At 38.7% G+C, this 22,877-nt stretch overlaps 1 protein-coding gene across 1 annotated transcript; it reads right to left on the minus strand.

The window, feature by feature from the left end:
* Positions 1 to 10,021: 10,021 nt before the first annotated feature.
* Positions 10,022 to 22,485, minus strand: gfi1b.L (growth factor independent 1B transcription repressor L homeolog). Its single transcript, NM_001093531.1, is given in 7 exon segments — positions 10,022 to 10,609; positions 11,432 to 11,597; positions 11,699 to 11,836; positions 12,183 to 12,451; positions 12,549 to 12,716; positions 16,973 to 17,087; positions 22,424 to 22,485. Coding segments are annotated over 6 exon segments (1,032 nt in total). The 5' UTR covers positions 17,085 to 17,087; positions 22,424 to 22,485; the 3' UTR covers positions 10,022 to 10,430.
* Between the last annotated feature and the right edge of the window lie 392 nt (positions 22,486 to 22,877).

The following is a 22,877-nucleotide window of genomic DNA, read 5'->3' on the forward strand; positions in this document are numbered from 1 at the left end:
AGGTAGATGCTTGCCAAATGACTGGTTGCAAATGAAAAAAATTATAATGCATTATTTACCCTTTTACCCAGAGCCTTCTCGATCTGTAGCAACTGAAGACACCTTCACAAATGATTTCATAGAGCTGCAGTACATCCTGGTATCAAGCAGGAGGCGCTCCAACTCTTCTAGAATACAGCTGCACTAAAACTCACCTAATGTTGGTCACAGACAAAACCCAATCCTATTTAGAAGAGGCTGCAAGGCTCAGCAACCACACAAGGGGAAAAGCACTTTATTATCTGCTAGAAAATAATTTTGGGAGGTTATGAAAGTTTGAACACATTTCTGTGTTTTTTATGTGTTATTACAGTTTTGCTAATAAAAGTGAATTGCTCTGTAAGTCACAGTTTCCCCAAGAGACCTGCTTATCTTAAATTGTTACAATTGTTTCTTAGCTTATCTTAAATTGTTACAATTGTTTCTTTTTGTTTACCTTAAATTGTTACAATTGTTTCTTCGCTTATCTTAAATTGTTACAATTGTTTCTTTGCTTGTCTTAAATTGTTACAAAAGTATCTAAGTGTACCTGCCATGTATTTTGGGCTCTCTGCCAAAAGCCAATTAAGTTAGAAACTTTGTATATTTTTCTGGCTGTTCAGTGCAGGAGGTCAAAGAGAAAGTCGGGACATTTCAGTAAGAATCCAGGACTATGGGTTGAGCTGTCAAAATTAGGACTGGCCCATGAAAAACAGTACATGGTTGGAAGGAAAAGCCTCTCAATAGGAATAAAAATGTATAATAATAATAATAATAATAATAATAAGCATCATCCTTATGGAAAGGTAAAAGGCCAATTCTACCCTGGGCTGTGTCTCGGCTATGCACATCCCCTCCACTCATACCTGCTGTCTAATTTATTGGCACCCATAGTTTTATGGTATCTATCTGTACAGACTATGAGCACACGTAGGGACTGTTCCTGCTGAATTGTACTTAGTACATGGGAATACCTATGCTGCCATAGTTTTATGGTATCTCTCTGTACAGACTATGAGCAAACTTAGGGGACTGTTCCTGCTGAATTGTGCTTAGTACAGGGGAATACCTGTGCTGCCATAGTTTTATGGGATCTCTCTGTACAGACTATGAGCAAACTTAGGGGCTGTTCCTGCTGAATTGTGCTTAGTACAGGGAATACCTATGCTGCCATAGTTTTATGGTATCTCTCTATACAGACTATGAGCAAACTTAGGGACTGTTCCTGCTGAATTGTGCTTAGTACAGGGAATACCTATGCTGCCATAGTTTTATGGGATCTCTCAGTAGAGACTATGCGCAAACGTAGGGGGCTGTTCCTGCTGAATTGTGCGTAGTACAGGGGAAAATAAATTAGAAATCATTGATAGGTTTTCACTCGTGATTTACTTAAATAGGTTATTTAAATCCATTGTAGAATGCTTCAGAATATGCTGGCTCTAAATATTTGAAAAAAAAAAGCACCATTTGTCCAGTAGATGGCGGTATAGCCCTGCGGAACAGGGTGATTATATGGCAGTGTATATAGCACAAGGCAAAGGTGAACTTTAACTTCAGTTTTTTTGCATGACAATAAAAGTGTAATTAAAGCTAGAGGAGAAAAAAAACATCTGTAGTAGGGGTCCCGTGTAATAGAACTTAGAAACATTCCAGCCATTCTCCTTGATTCTCATATTTGGTCTCAAAACCATTTGGGTTGATTTTTGAACATTGGGCGAATTGTAGCACTAACAGGAGACTAATGAGACTTGTGCATTCCAGCTCTTGTATAGAGAGCCCAGTAGAGGTTATGATTGATGCAAAATGTCAGTGTATGTGTAAGAAACCGAACATCTTCCCCCTAATGTTTAGGGACGTGGGGGTCCTAAAAAATGGGATCTGGAGCTGTGCCCATTGTTTTTACTGGTGGTGGGGGGATTATTATTGTATTGGGTCAGTATCTGGACAACTATAGTATAGGTAATGTAGTTTGGTTAAATGATTTGTGTGCAGGGCATGACAGACGGACCCAGCAACTGTTGGGTGCTCAGGATTATAGAGGTGATAGGGGGGTTCCTGACTGATATGCAGTTTCAGCAATGTTTTCACAGATCCGCTCACGCTCAATTTTCTGCAGTTGGGGAGCTTACCCCTTTTATTATATCACCAAAGTCATAACATTAAAGGAGTTGTTCACCTTTAAATTAACTTTTAATATGATGTAGAGAGTGATATTCTGAGACTATTTGCTATTATTTTTAATTTTTTATTATTTATGGTATTTGAGTTATTCAGCAGCTCTCTAGTTTGTTATTTCAGCAATCTGGCTGCTAGGGCCCATGTTACCCTAGCAACCATGTATTGATTTGAATAAGAGACTGGAATATGAATAGGAGAGGACCTGAATAGAAAGATGAGTAATACAAATTAGCAATAAAAATACATTTTTTTAGATGTGGTCAGTGACTAAAAATAAATAATGAAGACCAACTGTTTGCTTAAGTTGCTTAGAATTTGCCATTCTATAACATACTTAAACTTAAAGGTGAACCACCCCTTTAACCCATGATATGCTGTTTCAACACTGGAAAACAGTTTTTCTCAGATGACCCCATAACTTCGAATTATACCCCCCCCCATAATATTTCTTACTGTCAGGGCACACAGGCAGATTCGGGGAGATTAATCACCCAGTGACATATCTTCTCTTTTTCGGGGCGACTAATTTCCCCAAACTGCCTTCCCACCGGCTAAAATGTAAATCGACTACGGGATGGCACTCGCGCGATTCGTTTTCTGAAGTCGCCCGAAGTTGCCTGACGAGGAAACTTCGGGCACCTTCACAAAACAAAGCTGGGGAGGCAGTTCGGGGAGATTAGTCGCCGGGCAACAAATCTCCCCAAATCTGCCTGTGTGCCCTGACCCTTAAACTAATAAAAGTATCCACCATCCTTATTTCCCCTTTGTATCAGCAGATAATTTGACTGGTAACTGCAGACAGTGAGACAGGATTGGAAGCACAGTGAATTATAAAACTCCAGTCTCCTAAATTGTCTGTCTTTCTTTCTGGTCTAGATTACTGCAACGTGTCAAGTCGGTGAAAAGGAAAACGAGTTGTTTGCTGACAAACCTGAGACAGATGGATCAAACCGCTCTGCATTATCACCACTTTGCAGTGTCCTAAAAGGAGTCACCACCCTCTCCTCTCCCAGTGAATCAGCACATTCTTCCCTCTGCTTGACTAAAATATGATTAAGGAAATCAGTCAGTGTCTTCTTCCCGTGCACCCACAAACTGAAACAAGAATCGGGTAACTAAGAGCGTTTAATGGAGTTATTTCATGTATTATAGGAGACAGCAAGATGGATAAGGATGGGATCTATTATTCAGAAACCCGTTATCCAGAAAGCTCTGAATTACGGGAAGGCTGTCTCCCATAGACTCCATTTTAACCCAATAATAATATTGGGTTTATTTAATGTTTACATGATTTTCTAGTAGACCTAAGGTATGAAGATCCTAATTACAAAAAGATCAGTTGTCCAGAAAACCCCAGGTCCCGAGCATTCTGGATAACAGGTCCCATACCTGTACTTGATCCCAACTAAGATATAATTATTCCTTATTGGAGGCAAAGCCAGCCTATTTATATGATTTTCTAGTAGACTTAAGGGGTGTTTCACCTTTAAATAAACTTTAAGTATGTTACAGAATGATCAGTTCTAAGCAACTTTTCCATTTGGTTTTCATTATTTATTTTTTACAGTTTTATAATTATTTGCATTTTTCCTCTGATTCTTTCCAGCTTTCAAATGGGCGTCACTGATCCCATCTAAAAAGCAATTTCTCTGCAAGGCTACACATTTATTGATATTGCTAATTTGTATTACTCATCTTTCTAGCAAGGTCGTCTCCTATTCATATTCCAGTCTTTTATTCAAATCAATGCATTGTTGCTAGGGTAAGTTGGACCCTAGTTACTAGATTGCTTACAATGCAAATTGAAGAGCTGCTGAATAAAAAGCCAAATAACTCAAAAACCTTAAATAGTAAAAAAATGAAAACCAATTGCAAATTGTCTCAGAATATCACTCTCTACATCATACTAAAAGTTAACTCATAAGTGAACAACCCCTTTCAGGTATGAAGACAGAAGGATCTGTTTTCCGGAAAAAAACCCAGGTCCTGAGAAATCTGGATAACAGGTCTCCTACCTGTACTAAAAACATCTTGCACTCTGCAATGCTTATAACTTTGCAAAGAGTTCTCAGCAAGATTTCAAGATTAGAAAAATTAGCAGCGAGGTTTCCTTAATTCCTTATTGTCCTGTTAACCTTTAAGAAAATATTAGCTTCAAAATATTTGGCATCTGGCTTAGAGTGCAGAACTGGAGGCAGCCAGCGTTATCACAAGACTTGGCCGGGTTAGTGGACAACTTCAAGGCCCTGCGAGGGCTGTATAACCAGAAGTTTTACTGTCTTGGATTTTAATGGGATTGATCAAAGGGAACGCAATAAAAAATGCACTTTGTTCTGGACTCTAGAGCTTTCCATCTAATTGTTCTCTCCCTTAATACCATTATAATGATATACTGTGTCTGAGAGTATGAACGAGTGTTAATTTTTTTAACAAAGCACTACTTCACTCACTTGTAGAACAAATATGAAAACTCTACTGTATTGTATATACTACTGTATATAAAGGGCCAATACTAAAGATTAAGCAGATCTTGTGACCTGTGAAAACCTAAAATGATTTTGCTGTTGGGCCCACTAACTGGTAAATCATCACCAATAATGCTTCTCAATACCTTGCGGCCTTTCTCATCCGTTTAAAGATGTCTGTTGTTTGCACATGGACCATCTACGTTCACTAACCAGTCACACGGGAAAACTCTGTGTATGTCATTGACATGTGGCTGCCTGAATGAGCTTGGACTGATATTGGGGCCCGCGTCTATTATTTATAGCACTATCAGGCCTGGACTGGGAGTCAAAATAGGCCCTGCCATTCCAAGTATGCAGAGGCCCAAACAGCCCACTCTATGGTAACTTTCTATGGAACCATACAGCAGCCCCTCTGGCATTTGCCAGAACCCACAGATTGCCAGTCCTGGCCTGAGCACTATCCCCCAAAACACATTTTACATTAAAGGGGTGGTTCACCTTTACGGTAACTTTTATTATGTTATAGAATGGCCAGTTCTAAGCAACTTTACAATTGGTCTTCATTATTAATTTTTTTATAGTTATTTGCCTTTTTCTTCTGACCCTTTTGTAGCTTTCATATGCAGGATTCGGTTCGGTATTTGGCCGAATCTTTTGCGAAGGATTCGGGGGTTCGGCCGAATCCAAAATAGTAGGTTCGGTGCATCCCTAATTCTTTCCCGGTAGAGAGCTGATTATGCTACATTGCTTTTCTTTTATAGGTAGTCAGGAAAAGCAGTGCAGAGAATAAAATGGAAAGATATTGCTTTCAACAGCAATTACATTTTCAAATAGCGTTAAAATCATTGCTGTTTGTAATTCATGTAAATTTGGAAGTTGCTTCCAATTAGATTTTCTTTCATTAAGCAAAATTCTTTTTTTTTTTTTTATTATTTGGGTGGAGTTCCCCTTTAAGTTTGTCCTCCCTACCTCCCTGACAGTCAATCCAGTCAATCATAAAAAATAAATAAACCTCTCAAGCCTATTTCTGGACTCATCGTTTGCCTGTGACTCTCCTTGGCTTCAGATGAACACAAGAGATAAGTTAAAAGAAGCACAGGGTTTGACCACAGCTTGGAATCCTTCAAGCCACGTCCGGACAGGACACGGTGCAAGGAGTGATAACCCTGTTTATTTTTGCTTCACCCCCTCTTTGGTAGATGAACTAAAGGGATTTTCTATATAAGCTTTCAGAAAAAAGAAGAAGTGTAGTGACTAGTGGTGGCTCATATGCAAACGTTACTGTTTTCAACCTTACACGGTTCCATGAATATTTATGACAGCAAATGAGTGTTTCCACAAAATCTCCCTCTAACTGACCTTCAAGCTGGACTTTAGTAGTAAAGAAGGGAGAAAATAGGAAATCTAAACAAATCTCGTCAAACTAGGCCCCCACGGGGGGGGGCAGCCCCACAGTTTGCTAACCGCTGCTGTTGTACAGAGCGGAGTAAAGTGGATCATCTAGCTCAAATACTATTATTATTATTACAATTGGACATAATGGATTCTTTGCAAAGTACTGCTAGAAAATCAGTTTTAACAAAGTGCCCTACAAGGGTGGGATATTCCGTGCAGGTGCATTATGGCTTCTGTTCTTTGTGTTGTCAGACCATACCAATTTAGGTGGGCTGTGTAATAAACTGCATGAATAGTCAGATATTTCTGATGTTTAATCTGATTTTTTTTGTAAACTTTCTTTTTTGTGTGTTTGTTCTAGGCCTACAGTACTCCTAGTGTTCAAGGATTCTCCTGCTGTTGTAAGTAAGTCGTATTGTTACCTGCCTTCTCCTATGACGTCTCCTTATTAACTGCAGCCATTACTCAGAGGCTTTAGGGCTCTTACACATGGCTGTTTTTTTGGTATGGGGGGTTAGTTCTCCTTTAAAGTTATACAGTCAGTTGTACTGGCGTAATATATGATTGGTGAGTATAAGTGAAGCAGGTCAAGCATCTACAGTAGGTTGGGGCTGTAATATGCATCATGCGGCCTTCATATAGTCTTGCCGTTTTTTCCTATTAATAACATTGGCATCAAGCATCATTTTTACCGGCCAGGCCGGTAAATACCAGCCAGGTGGCAACCCCAGAGGCAGTCCCAGTCAACCCAACAAGTTGACTGGGACTGTTAATTGGCTGTCTGTATGGAAACAGACCACACTGGTTTATTTAATGGCTTTAGGTTACAGAACTATGGCAGAGTTTAAACATGCTACTACATAACCCATTTTTATTTTATTTTTATGTCAGTGCCTCCATTATTTTTGTACTTACCCATATATTAGTAAATGGCACCAAGCCTTGATTTGTGGGGTAGCTTAATCTATCTAAAAGTTGTTCTGGTTGTCATTTGCCTTGTGGTTCTTACTTTTTGTTTTGTTCCCCTTTACGGCAATCTGCTTAGTGAGATGAAACGCTGTAGAGCAATTACAAAACTGCCACCCTGCTTCTTTTTTTGTTTCAAGCTTCAGATAAACTGTGGCTTGCCCGATGTATTATGGTCCTGAATCTGCCCCTCCTCCCTTTTCAAGCTGGCTTCCCAGCCCATGACAGTTAGCAAGGCGCGTGGGGAGATAAAACTATCAAAAGTCACCCACGCCTTGATGTCTTCCCTTCTCCGCCCATCCCCAGATTTGTCTTATTCCTTCACTTAAATGTATAATTTCTTATAACACGATCCTCTCTCAGTTAATCCTGTAACATTAATGAGAAACGGGTATATGTAGCAAAATGTTTGTTTTTTAGGAAATAAGCAATACCAATCGGCACAGGTAGATAGGAATATTCTAAAGTACAATGTGTTGATATGGGGGTACTACATACCTCCCAACTGTCCCTTTTTCAGAGGGACAGTCCCTCTTTTGACAGTCCAACCTGCAGTCCCTCATTTGTACTGGAAAGTCCCTATTTTCTCTGCACTGAACAGCCAGATACATATACATATTATGGTATATGTATATGAGAAAGGTCCCCAGGTGGGACCGAAACGTCGGATATAATGCTGTGTTACCAATAAAACACCTTATTCACTTCTACGAGTGTGCTGATCCATGACTACTGCATATTATGAATATTGATTGTGCACCTCTACCTGAGATCGAGTGCGGACACCCAGAGCATTCCTATATATATATTTTATATATATATATATATATATATATATATATATATATATATATATATATATATATATATATATATACTGTTCAAGAGGGACCAGCACACCGGTTTTCTTTAAAGTCACCAAAATCTTTATTATAACATCACTGTGCAATAATATATATAAAAAGAGATGAGAGAGATTTCTAAAAGAAAAAGGCCCATAACACAAAGTTGACTGTGGGTGTTTTCTCCAACCTGTCTCCCTCTGGCAGTAACATTTAACTTTCAGTGTAATATTTGCCAAACAAACATGTATGTCTTGATTCATTTTCCTCTTCAGGGCAGAGCAATTATAAAAACAAGCCGTGACTGACAGAACAGAATTGCCCTGATGTACAAACAAACTCGACCAGGCCTCTCCTCTGAATTTAAATTTTCTCACTAAAAAAATGTCCTTGGACGAATATTCCCAACAAGAAAACTCGAATTGAATTTGACTAAACTCGATTTGAGTTTTTTCTCTGAAAAAAACTTGAATGTCAGGAAGGCTACTAACGTCCAAATTGGTCCCTGCATCTCTCCCATTGACTTTGCCTGAACTCGGCAGATTTTAGGTGGCAAATAGTGAAATTTGAGTTCTTAAAGGGCCAGAGTGTGATAAATCTAGAAATTTCGAATTAAAACTGGAATTGAGTTTGGATAATTCACAATTCGAATTTGAGAGTTTTGACCATAAAAATAATTGAAAATTCTAATTTTCAATTCGACCCTTAATAAATCTGCCTGAAGTGTTTACCTGCACCTGATACCATCTTACCTTACTGAACATGTACCATCACACAGTCACAGCCTTTTCCTGCATGATTTTATATATCACCCCATAGTTACTGTGCCCATTCCTGACACTGCCTTCCTTACTATAAACATTATGCAAGAGCTGCAATTTCTTAAAGCCGCCATACACGGGCCGATAAAAGCTGCAGACAGACCGAGTTTGCATATTCTTGACCTGTGTGTGGGGCCATCTGATGGGCTTTCCTGATCGATATCTCGATTGGGCAGGTTAAAAAATCCTGTCGGATAGCAGCCACATCTGTGCGCTTTTGCAGTCGCACGATCCAACCGCCCATATCGAATGCATTATGATCCGATCACTATCGGATCAGCCTGATATGCCCACGTCGCCAAACGAGCGGATCTCTACATCTATGGCCACCTTTACCAGAAAGGTGTTAACAGGCAGGTCCGGACTGAGAATTAAAATCAGCCCACACAGAGGCCCAAACAGATCCCACCAGCCCACTAAATAGTGTCTTTCTATGGGACCTTATAGCAGCCCCTTTGGCATTTGCCAGAACCCACAGATTGCCAGTCGGGGCCTGTTAACAGGAACATCTTTTAATGTTGGAGTAGAGTGGGGGACATAAAAATCCTTTAGAGGGCCACACCAGACCTATAGGCCTCTCATTAGATCATCCTGTAATATAAGGTGGCAATACACGCACCAATATTATTACAGGAATCTCATTTTTGTACAATATTCGGAGAGTGTAATGTGGGAGACGAGCCGACCAATATCAGCAGAGGTCTTGGATATCGGTCGGCTCATCGATAGGCCCAAGCGGGAAATTTTGATTGGCCACTTTTGAAGGCATCCGAACAATGACCACTGTTTAGTGCTGAATTGTCACATACAGGTAGAATTCTACTGTTTCTATCTGTGTATTTGACAATTCAGCTCTACACATGTGTATTGAAACGAATGATCTTTCTTGGAAAGATCTTTTACCAGGAAAGATCATAATTGTAATGTCTATGGCCACTATCTGGCAGTGAAAAGAGTAATCTGATCTGTGAAACAAATGAAAGGGATGCTGTATTGAATGAACAAAAGGCCTCTTTACTTGTTTCCAAACTATGCAAAGTAGTCTGGGGGTTTTATTAACCAGGCTTTGCTCTTGTGTAAACAAGAAATCCTCATATATGGCTCATTATATGACTCAGATAAAACATAGCATTGGCTATGCAACTTCCACTTGTGATGGAACACCTACAATTCCCTACCTAATTAGCTGTTCTCAAATATTGCTAATGTTGCTAATATACATATTAAGCCATACAGCAGCCCTGTGCACTAAGAAGACTGTATACATTAAGAAATAAGAGCAAAGGTGTATTTATAATCCATTTCCAGCAAAAAAACTAGACAGGATTTGTGCAATGGAGAACAATATTGATTTATTCATATTTTTTTAACATAGAGAGCATTAAGAAAATAATATATACAAATCAGTTTTATTATCAAATATACAAAAGCTATTTTTAAGGCACACTATGGCTCAGTAGGTGTATATGTGCTCAAACTACCAATCACATTCAGTCAGGCGATGGTTGCGTAACCCAGTTCATATTCTTCATTGTTGCTTTATTGTGTTTCTGATTGGTTGAAAAGTGTGGTGGCTTTTGTCTATAACAAAGATCCTCCAAGTCAGCTGCAGAAACTCTTGGCATGGACAGCTTTAAATCACAGGCCTTTCACAAAGCATCATATTGAGATGTATTCTTAAAAACATCTCCGGTCCACTGACATCGGTATAGGCAGAGATGTATGAAAATAAATCGTCATCATCATTTCAATCCATGCTGGTTTTCTCGGTGTCGTCGTAGATCCACTTTGCGTTGGAATCCTTTACAGCACAAGTCACAGCTGAAAGGCTTGAAGCCGGTGTGCTTGCGGCTGTGGGTGATAAGGTTGGAGCTCTGGCTGAAAGCCTTTCCACAAACTTGGCATTTGTGAGGTTTCTCACCTGAATGGGAAGAAGAAAAAAGAGTCAGACAAGATTTATTTTCAACCACCCAAAACTGCCATGGGTATAGGTAATTCCTGAAATTATTTTCTCTTCAGTATGTTGTCTCCAAAGTTGCACCTAGAGGGTAAAACTGGCTTAATTAATGCAGCCGCAGTAGGCGAAGAGATTGCTACTGCAAACTGGAGGCTTTTGGAAAAATTAACATGGCATACCAGCTTGGAGAGCTCAACGCTTGACCACTGGAGTGTGTGAAAAATGAGCTAAATTATTAGAAATATTGGAAAACATAAAATAAAGGAAGTGAAGACGGAAAAAGAAGCTAAAGCAAGGGTATGAGAAGGAGATAAGACAATTGGACCAGAAGAAGGGACTGGAACAAGAACAGAATTGGAGAGCAGAAACAGAGAGGTAGAGGAGTGCAGAAGAAGAAGGAGAGCAGAAAGGAAGTGCTTAAGAAAGATGGACTGTATATATATATATATATATATATATATATATATATGTGTGTGTATGTATGTATATATAAATAAGGGTAGAAGAGGGACATAAAGCCAGAAAAAGAAAGAAGGAGAGAACTGGAGGGAAATTAGCAAAAAAAGAAAAGTGGTTCAATTGGGAGGGAAAAGGGAGACAGTATCAAAGAAAATGCTTATGGGGTAATTACACGATAAAAGAAAGCTGGGAAAGGAGAAAGCCAAACGAGCTGGGAGAAGAAGGAAAGTGGAGGGAAGTCGGAAAACTGACTGCAGCATGAGGAGTGTGGAGCTGAAAGTCACACAGTATTTACATTGTACACACAGTGTACAGTCCACTGCTCACCTGTATGGATATAAGTATGCTTCTTCATGTCAGACTTCTGGTGGAATCTCTTCCCGCAAAACTGGCAGGGGTATGGCCGTGTGTCTGAGTGGATGAGGAGGTGGGTAGACAATGTGGAGGAACGTTTAAAAGTCTTTCCACACATTTTGCACTCAAAACTTCTCTCCTGGGAAAGCAATAGGGAGTTAACGCTATAGTTAATCTGCTCAAATTATTACAGAACCAAAAATTAAGAATAATTCAGTTCATTAGGTGTATGTTCCTCACCTGGGAGTGGACATTTAGATGCTGTTCCAAGCTGACTGCGTGCCCAAAGGATTTCCCACAGATGTTACACACAAATGGTCGCATTCCACTGTGAGATCTTCGAACATGAACCTCCAAGCCATGTGAAGTGGAGAACACCTGAAACAAACAGACGTGCATGAGATTTTCTTCCAACGATATTATCGGAAAGAATAACGAGTGTTCCAAATCCTTGTGAAGTGACCTACCAACGCACCAACTTGAATTTTAAAGGCCATATTCAAAACAAGAATCTATGCAAAGGGAGTGCAAAGCTGTAGATTAAGACGAATTGTAAACTATAACATAATAATTATGTTATAAAAGAGGTCTATAAAGATATTGGCTGTGCTGAGGGCCATTAAAATGTTTTGGTGTTTTGGAGGGATACATGTGACCCATGAGCCTCCAGTTGGACAACCCAGTACTAGAACAACTAGCTTTTCCAACACAGAAGACAACTTACTTTGCTACACTTCACACAGTGGTAGGTATCCATTTTTGGAGAGTAACTCATGCTATAATTGATAGGATGGTCTGAGTCTGAGTCCACTCTTGGGGGACAGCTATACAAGTTGATGGAGTTCTGGAGCATGGAGGGGTGTATGTGGGATGGTATCTGCTTGAAGCCATAAGTGGAGTGCAGAGCATCCCAGGAGAAGTTCTGTGTGTAGAAGGCAGACAGAGGGCTGTGGTCATAGTGTTTTAAAGGTCTCATTGAAGACAGGGCTATTCCTGGAGATGACAGTGAAAAAAATACATTGTAAAATATTGTAAAATAAAGGAAAACCAAAAGGATTTGTATATTCATGAAACATTTTGTGGTGTCCACCTTGGAATGAATTTGGGGAGATGCTTCTACTTAAGAATGGGATCTTCTCTCTTGGATCTCCTGGATCACTTCTCGCCTCCTCTGTTATGACATTTTCAGGCGTATGCTGTTTTTCGGTAAGGTCAGTGCTAAAAGCCGGGGATTCCGCTGGACATTCCGTGCAATGAGCTGAGGAAAAGAGATGGATGGAATCAAAAGTAGCAATGTTTTATTGATTCTAAGAGTTATAGATGCTACAATACACACTTTCAAATTTAATTTATTTGCTTTATCAATACTTTCTCAAAGCTGAAGAGGAAGCACTGAACCTTCTCTACGGCACATAGGGAGGATTTGTCCGCCATGTTTCTTTGGCCCATAGCCAAATGCCATAGCCCTACGATCAAGAACATATATGTTTATGTCGGTATTTTATGTACAAGCATATCTAACTTATATGTTTATGTCGGTATTTTATGTACAAGCATATCTAACTTATGATGCCCTGCAGTTAAAAAGATCAAAAACGTATGCCGTCAGAATGATTTGGGTTCAACACTAAAGGTGTTTTCTTTTTGAAGATTTGTGAGCGGCTTTGAACAAGTATACATATATATATATGTATGGCATGTTTGACACTAACCTGCCCCAGGCAGAACATTTAATGAGTCAGTTTAAATAATTCATGCACGTGTAAACATGACAGAGATCTTGTATCCCAGTAGCTTAAAACTAAAAACTGATAACCAGTGTAACTTCACATTTTTGGGCCCTCTTCGAAAAAATTTTGGGACCACGTTATTATTTCTCACACCCATAGGCAACTAGATCAGATGACTCTGCAGCAGGAAGAAGGGAGGGTGCCAGGAAAGATGCTGTTCTGGGGCCCCCTGTTCCCACAGTGGTTGAGGGTCTGTTGCTATCCCATAAAAACAATGGGAGTGTGACCATTGGGACTTGATGTCTGTGCTGCTCGTTTACTTCTGAAAGACACTGGAGGGAACAGAGAAACAAAAATGCAAAAGCTTGGTTTTTATGTGGGAGTTGGGTCTGAAAAGAGAGGATTCTATTCCTGGGAAAACAGTTATAGTGACGGATAGATTAGCCAGAGTACACAGTACATATTTGAATAAATTTGAATGTACCTCGGGGCTTGAGAAGACCTGTTGGCATGCGACAGTTCTAACAATGAGCCGCACCTTGTAGCACGGACTGACAAACTCATTCACAGCTTCACATCCTTTGATTTGTGTGAATATTACATTGTTTTAAGCATGAAATTGACTTATTAGCAAATGTAGTATGACCTTGAGAAGAATCAATGCCATTTCAGGTATGACACACATTTACTTCTCTAGAGATGACGCATAGCCCACTATAATCAAAGTTAGTGAGCAAATGTAACTATAAAAATGGCATCAGTCAGGTTGCCAACTGAGATTGAATCTTTGCCTCATTTTCGTAAATTATTTTTTACTAAATTTGTAAAATAAATCCAGGGGTACAGAAAAGAAAAAGGGGGGGTGCAGTAAAAGCAGTGCATGCCATTAATACATTGTATTAGTCTTGAACCACGAACATCAGCATAAAAATCCACAGCAAATAGTTTGAAGTACTAATCTATGTAGGCACAGCAATTCAATACAAGAGATATAAGAATGGATAATCATGTCAAAAGGGAAGGGACTAGGAATGCCTAGTCTAGGAGAGGGGTCTCTTGTAAATGTATGTTGTTATTTCAGGAGTTAAATGAGTGTGTTATGGGCTTACTAATTGTTTGTATTCAGACGAATCTTTATACAGGAACCATCGGAGCCAAGTGTCCCTATACTTTGAGTAGTGATTGCCGGAGACTGTAGAAAGTTCCTCAAACTTGGCAATTTCGTTAACTTTATCTATCCAATTTTTAGTAGTTGGAGGAGTGGAGGATTTCCACATCCTAGGGATAAGAATTTTGGCCGCATTAAGTAAATGTCTTTCCAGTACGAAGTCCGGGACCCCTTCCTTGGTTTCCTCATCCCAGAAAAGCAGCGTGCGTGCCGGAGAGGCTGGTACATCTCTGCCTAGGATCTGGGAGCAAGCATGTATGATTGCTGACCAAAAGCTTGAGAGGTCAGGGCAGCTCCAAAAAGTGTGCATTAGCGTTCCTACTTCCCTTTTGCATCTCCAGCATATATTGCTTGTAGCTGGATATATCTTGTGTAGTCGGGCTGGAGTGTAATACCATCTGCTCAAGATTTTATAATTAAGCTCCTGTATCTTGCAACATCGTGAGCTATATATCATGTTTCTAATCAGATCTTTGTATGAGTTTTCTGGTATTTCTATATCTAAGTCATGTTCCCAGGCTAGTAGAAAGGTTAATTGATCTTTCTTGTTATCACTGTCAAGCATATTGTATAGGGCAGATATAATATGTTTTGGTGGTGTTGCACTACTACAAATCCTTTCAAACGGGGTGAGAGGCCTACCCAACTTATTAGTTCCGCCTAAATACCCGTAGAAGTGTCGTATCTGGCAATATTGGTAATCCTGTAAAACTGCCGTAGGTCTAGCCTTCCGGAGAAGTGGTAAATCAGCTAATCGCCCATTGTCGAGTAGATGGAAAAACTGTAGATGTCCATCCACAAGCCACTCCTTGATCTTTGCCTCATTTTGACCCATGAATAGATGGTGGATCAAATAGGGGTGAAACAATCATTTAATTTGATCCATAAAACAAGGAAAGCCTATTTACAGTAGACCATATCCATTGCTCTGTGTGGTCCCTTAGTGATAGTATTTGGCCTCAGCCCAGTTAATATTTGACTATTGAAAATACCAAGAAGGTCATCTTTGGTTCACACACAGGCCATTTGGTTGCCATCTCAGTAAAGAAGAACCAAGTGAATAGCTAATACCAAGTCCAAATATGGACTAGAAAATTATAGATAAGGCTTGTTGTAGAGATATAATGTCTCACTTATTCCCCATACTTGGCACCAGCACCCAATCTTAGGTGCAGTTGGAGGGGGAACACGCAGTGGTTGATGTGGTATGTGAACTAAGCAGTTGGGGTCTGTATGAGAGAGCAGATGGGAGGTGACAGGCTGGACTCCAGGCCAAGTTGTATTGTCTTGGGTGCCAATGCTACTTGGAGGTGGTAATGGGTGTTTTTCAGTTTTCCAGTTGCCATCAGCCTTTCAGCAAGTAGTATAGTCTAGACTGCCCTTTGGGGGTAATAAGCAGTCACCCTGAAGTGGGTGTTATATGAATAAGCCCAGGAGTTTTAATACTATGCAATGTTTACTATTCCAGTAGATATTCTATGTGACATACTAAATACAAACCTGCTGCATAAGGTCTTTAAATAAATCCATCATTTGAATTCTTCTATTTCAACACATTTTATTGAGTTCAAAGTAGATTAACAGATAGTTTTGGTATGCACAGAGGCTCTGCAAGAGCTGAGATAATTCAAGGGATTTGGTAACCTGTTGGTGCCGCCATTAGTAAAATCACGCCACTCAAGCAAGTTATAATTTTTGTCTCCATAGGCTCTCTAGAATAAGGTTGAAAAAGGACATTTTGCAAAGCAGGATTTCCTGCCTCCACCATCAGGATTAAGCCTTGGAGAACGTGAATGATATATTTGTTCTTTTAAATTAGGGGTCATCATTGTCAGCCCTGTGGGACATTCGACAGGCTGGGATTTCTGAAAACTCCGAAAATCAGTACTCCCACTGCCTACTCGGAGGCCTGGGGCAGTTGCAGAATATTAGCATATTTTATATGCCCTCAGCTAAAATAGCAGGTGTAACTTTAGTTTACAGAGTAGTTCAGAGCAATAATGTCCTTTACACGACACACGTAACACTTGGGGGCACATTTACTTAGCTCGATTGAAGGAATAGGAATTTCTAAGTGTTTTTTTGGCTACTTCGACCATCGAATTGGCTATTTCGACCTTCGACTTCGATTCGAACTAAAAGGTGTTCGACTATTCGACCATTCGATAATCGAAGTACTGTCTCTTTTAAAAAAACTTCGACCCCCCTACTTCGCCACCTAAAACCTACCGAGCATCAATGTTAGCCTATGGGGAAGGTCCCCATAGGCTTTCTAGCAAATTTCTGATCGAAGGAATTTCGTTCGATCGATGGATTAAAATCCTTCGAATCGTTTGATTCAAAGGATTAAATCGTTCGATCGAACGAATATTCCTTCGGTCGTTTGATCGAACGAATATGTGAGCGCTGTGCTCACATTACCAGAAGGCGATTTGTTGCAGGCAGATTGTCTCACTGACTAAATGTTGAAACAAACCAGTTGAGCAATGGAACAAATGTTTTCAACAGCACTAAGATGTGCGCCCCTCCAATGACTGCGCCCTAGGCAGGTGCCTACCCTGCCTTCCCCTAGTTCCGGCCCTGCTTCATTCTCCCATCATCATTTATCCCACTTACCATGGTAGACTGTTGCCACTAGGTCGACGCCAGTGACTGGCTGCTCTTCTACATAGCGATGCTGGTTGTATGTGTGCGTTTTTTTACTTTTTACCAAAAAAGATCGCGGCATTTTCTGTAAAAATAAAAATATAGGCTTTAGTCAACAGATAACACAAAAGCTGATATTGGCTGGACTTTCTACACCATGAGGATCCCTATTATGAAGAAAGACCTTTATGGAGGACACAAGGGCTGTTTCTAGAGGCTATTCTCCTCTTGTAGCATTTCTACTGGCAGATAGATCATTGCAAGAAAGGGAGGGGTGCCTTTGTAGCCAGTAAGAAAACAAATCTACGGAATTATGAATTATTATAATATATACATATTATTATTATTATAATATTATATATTATTATGAATTATTATTGCCCAATTTTAATCCAGGGACTGGACTGATTGCCTATTTTGGGGAAGGATCTGCAAAGTTGCCAAAACACAACAAGCATTGTGCTCATTTTAATTCAATGCAAGTCTATAGGGAGACTTTTGAACTGACAAAATCCTATTTTGATTGCTAAATAATGCTGGAAAATATTTGCAAATCAGAAATTGATCAATGTTTGATTGTAACCAAAACATAAAAATATGTTGTAAATCTGTCCCTACTTGTATATGTTTTAGACCTGTTCTAGACCTATTTTTTCACAATACATATTATATAATTGGAGAGGCTTCAGATGGGTTTTTTTTGCCTTCCTTTGGATCAACTAGCAGTTAGGCGGGTCCAAAGGTTGAACTTGATGGACGTGTGTCTTTTTTCAACCTAACTTACTATGTTTCTTACTATGTTACTATAAACAACATGGGGCATTCGGTTGCATCCAAGAAATAATATGCGATTGAGGAGCCGGTAAAAAAATCTCAAAAACCAGAATAATAAAAATGAATTATAACTATAACAAACATCCTAAACAACTGTGCAAAAATAAGAAAGAATAATAAGCAGACAATATGGGGATAGTGCTTGATAAAGATTGTTTTTCATGCTGTTAGTGTAACTTTTATTGGATTTTTATTGTCAATTTATCTGTGCTTTCAAAGTGGCATACCTTCTCCATTAGATACTGTACTATCTAAAAGATAGCATGGCAGCTCCCTCCTCCCATATGTATAAATGCAAATATACAGAGAAGGAATGTTCTGGGCACACAATAAGCTATACCCTAACACTGTACTGTCTAAGGGAATCAATATGGCACCTCCCATCTACCATATGTATAAATACAAATATACAGAGAAGGAATGTTCTGGGCACACAATAAGCTATACCCTCATACTGTACTGTCTAAGGGAATCAATATGGCACCTCCCTCCTCCCATATGTATAAATACAAATATACAGAGAAGGAATGTTCTGGGCACACAATAAGCTATACCCTCATACTGTACTGTCTAAGGGAAACAATATGGCAGCTCCCACCCATATTTATAAATACAAATAGGGATCTAAATAATTATATAATTAAGATTTTATAATATAGTGGTTAGTAAAGTAAACATAATCCTGCTTTATTTTTTTGAATCTGGTGTATGATAAAATATGTGCAATAGTGCTAACTGGACACTGTAACTTATTGTTACCATCAATGAACTTTTCCTGGGGCATTCCTACAGAAATTTGCATAAACACTGCCCTTTCTCCCTATTTGCATCTGGTCTGGAGAAGTCTAGGGGCAAGGGCAGCAAACAAAGACTTGATGCTAATAAATAGGGCTGGGGAGGGGGTAAAGGTTACGTGATTTTGCATTGTTTATACACAAAAAATGTAACAAAATTTCCCTTTAAACCAGGCCTGGGGCAAACAGATTTTGGGGGTTATGTAATAAAAAGCACTAGGTTTGCCCAGGTGCAGAAACCCACAGCAATCAATCAGCAGGTAGCATTTACTGGTAACCTGTTTAAAAGCAAAAATCTTATTGGTTGTTATGGGTTACTACTCCTGGGCAAACTTAGTGACTTTTATTTTATATGGGGGTTTGTGGGTTATGGTTATTTATATAAATGTCCAAACTGTGGACTTATGTTGAACTACATTTTGACACTTGTTGAAGTGGTTGTTGGCTGTCCTACTTCAGCATTAGCTGAGAGTTTAGTGATGAGTCCCGTGCTGTCATTACTAATATACCAGCACCCGTTCTGCCCCTGTCTGATGTCACTGGTGGGAGCTGGGTGGAGCAGGTACAACATATAGGTAAAGCAATGGGAGATGGATGCAGGAAAGCAAGAGTGTTGCACCAGCTAAACCCTATTGTTACAAGTCTTGTGGACTTTTGGGCCAGCCTGCCTGACACTACTGAGGGTCCACAAGTTGGAAATTCACAGATATAAAGTGTTGCCAACTTGGTGTACAGTGCCCAACTTGCCCTATTGTCCTCTTATACTATCCTTGCTTTCCCCTTACCTACAACTGCTGCTCTTCATGTAGTGCCTAGGACAGAAGCACCTCTTATTCTCTTTACACCTCTCGTCAAAGACAAATAAGCAAAAGAATGTCCACTGAAGAGCTACCTAAATTTTGGCCCATAAATGTATTATAAGTAGTGAGCTTTTTATATTTTGCATACGTCTTTGTGACATATTGTCCAAGTGCACAATCTCGGGGTAAAGTGTCCCGTACCTGGCACAAAACCTGCTTCTAGTGGCACCTTATTTGTATCTCATTTGCATCTCTCCCTGAAGGATTGAAGCATGATCCCAGGTAAAGGGACAATCCATTATTTATCTGGACTGGCACCCTTCCAAAAAACAAATATAGGTGTTACTCTAGCAAGCGCTAAAAAATATGTTATGAAAATGTCTAATCCTGCAGATCGGAGATGGGTGATATGTGCCAAAGGAGGGACTTTTTTTGCCTGGAGTGGATATTTACTTTAGAGAAAAGGGAATATACTGTAATATGATTGTATGCTAGACGCCCCTAGAGAGGGGTGTTACTACAAACACGGTCCCCCAATATTTCCTTCATTGTTGGATATTTTTTAGGGCATGATTGTATAATTTTTCAGATGTAAAACTACAACATCCAGCACCTAACTGCCAACTGTATTCCTTATAGAAGCAAAAAGTGAGATACAATTGGGAGTTTGGGGGGCTGTTCCACTGAAAAATAAATTTCAACCCCAGTTTTAGATCCTGAGACAGAGTTAAAAAAAAAAAATGGTCAGTATACCTTTAATGCAGCTAAATCTTCTTATATTGAGGTGGAAAAGCTGCCATACTAGTTGATCTGCTTCGTTTCAATTAATTATTTCACAGTTATCATTAAAGGGCAGATTTATAAACATTTAAATATGAGCTTTTTACATCAATTCAAGATGATTGCAGCAAAAAGTGCAAAATAATCTCAAATTAAAAAAGTTTCAGTTCAGGTTAGAAGTCAATGGGAATTGTATTTCCATTTCTGAGGTTTTGAGACAAATTTGAGAGATTTGTTGAAAAGGAATGGTACAATGTGATTTTGCTGTGCTCAAGTTGTTTTTCTCACATTTTTAAAAGGTTGTTTTCATCAACAAGTGCACATTTTTGATTCAAGAAAAACGAAAACTTTGGAATTTTGGTAAAGCTGCAATAACATTGAACCGCCCAGCTTTCGGACAGGGGAGTGTTCAACGAGTTAATCCATGAATAATGTTAGCATACCTTTAGCGTAAAGGGAAAGGGGACAACATTAAAATGTATTAAGGGAATTAACACACTTCAGGAGGGAGAAAAGAAACATGAGGAGAACAATGATCTGTTGGGTGGAAAACTGACATAAAGATGTTTTCTTTGTAGGATGATACACAAAAGGAATATTCTCCCAGCAAGTATGGTATGTACTAATATGCACATGAACTGTAGATCACAGATACCACAGGTATACAGGTATTCAACCTGTTATCCAGAATGCTCGGGATCTCGGCTTTTCCGGATAACAAGTCTTTCCGTAATATAGATCTTCATACCTGAAGTCTACAAGAAAATCAAGTAATCATTAAATAAACCCAATAGGCTGGTTTTGCTTCCAATAAGGATTTATTATATCTTAGTTGGGATCAAGTACAAGCTACTGTTTTATTATTACAGGTATGAGACCTGTTATCCAGAATGCTCTGGACCTGGGGTTTTCCGGATAATGGATCTTTCTGTAATTTGGATCTTCATACCTTAAGTCTACTAGAAAATCATGTAAACATTAAATACACCCAATAGGGTGGTTTTGCTTCCAATAAGGATTAATTATATCTTAGTTGGGATCAAGTACAAACTACTGTTTTATTATTACACAGTATAAGGAAATTATTTTTAAAAATTTGCATTATTTGAGTATTATGGTGTCTATAGGAGAAGGCCTTCCGTAATTTGGAATTTTCTGGATAACTGGTATCCGGATAACGTGTACCTGTATATGGAAAGTTCCAATTATACATCTATCAATAGATAATAATAATTTACACAACTCTATTGCCTTTTAAATGTAGATATATACATAAAAGTTTTTTGCTGTCCAGTTCTGTGTTTGTTCCTTTTCCAATAACGATTGAATATAGAAATATTATTTGAATAATAATATTCCAGCAAAAAATAATGTAAGAATATTTATTTCTATGTGTCTGAATCCGGATAAAATATCCCAATGACTTAATTGATTTACAGGCAACTGTGACAGATTTAGCTTATTAAAATATTTCATTACTTTCCAAACAGAATAATTTTTCCATGTAATATGCATTAAAAAAAACAAAGCTCAAAACAAAATTTACAAATTAAATTTACGTTAAACTAAGCCAAAAATAAACTTCACCAAAACCACATCATGCAGACACATTTAAAATAATAAATTCAATTTAAAGGAAACATTTGTTAGAACACAAGAGAAAATTGTTGGAATACTTTTTCATGTTCACTATTAAACTTATAGCAGCACACACAGACTTAGAAATACTTTGGTATTAAAGGTTCATAAGGGGGATGAAAACCTAAAAATAAGATTTTGCCTAATGAAAAAAAAAACACATTTTAATCATCTTTCCAATATGCATTCATTCAGTTTTTCGTTATTTTAAAATGAATTTACAAAGTCAATTATTAAAAAGCAGTATTCTGTTCTCTGGTTGTGACAATATATCTAACGAATATATATTGGGTAGTTGCTTCGAATGACAGTTTGTTTTATTTTGTTATTCGTTTTTGGGTGTATCTCCCCTTTCATTTTCGAAACTGAGAAGTGTACACTGTGTAAAGATAAACATTACTAAATGATAAGAGATTTGAGATTTATTTTTCCTGTGTGTGATTAGGGTTAAGATAGGGATGATAGTATTTATATATATATATATATATATATATATATATATATATATATATATATATATATATATATATATATATATATATATATTACAATCAGTAGTAGTTGAGACACAGTACCTCAGTTCAGCAGAGTAGGGTAGTGAGTGCTGTCTGTCTGTCTGCTCCTTGGCTGGCAGTTGCTACACTGATGCTGAGTTCATGTGTCCTGATCTCTGTCGCTCTCCCTTTGGCCTCACGGCTTTTTTCCCCCCGCCCTGATTTTTCAATCTGATTACTTGTGTCAAAATCTGGAGAAGCTGCAGCCAATAGGGAAGCACCAGGCTCTGGCAATATTTGCTTATCAAAACCCTGGCAGGCTCCAGGCTAGAACCCAACTTATTTCTATGTATGAACCTGATAAATCTATATTCAAGTTAGTTTTTTTTTTTTTAGTTCATTTATGTGTCTCTCTGGCTTATCACTGTCCACCAAATGTCTGTTGTTATTGCCCCGAGCTGGTGGTTTTGCTGAAATTTCCTTGACAACTTTTGAGTTTGTTTTTGGTTAACTTGCTTTGAAATCTTAAATGTGT

Source organism: Xenopus laevis, chromosome 8L (genome assembly GCF_017654675.1).
Source record: "Xenopus laevis strain J_2021 chromosome 8L, Xenopus_laevis_v10.1, whole genome shotgun sequence".
In the NCBI taxonomy this organism is placed as follows: Eukaryota; Metazoa; Chordata; class Amphibia; order Anura; family Pipidae; genus Xenopus; species Xenopus laevis.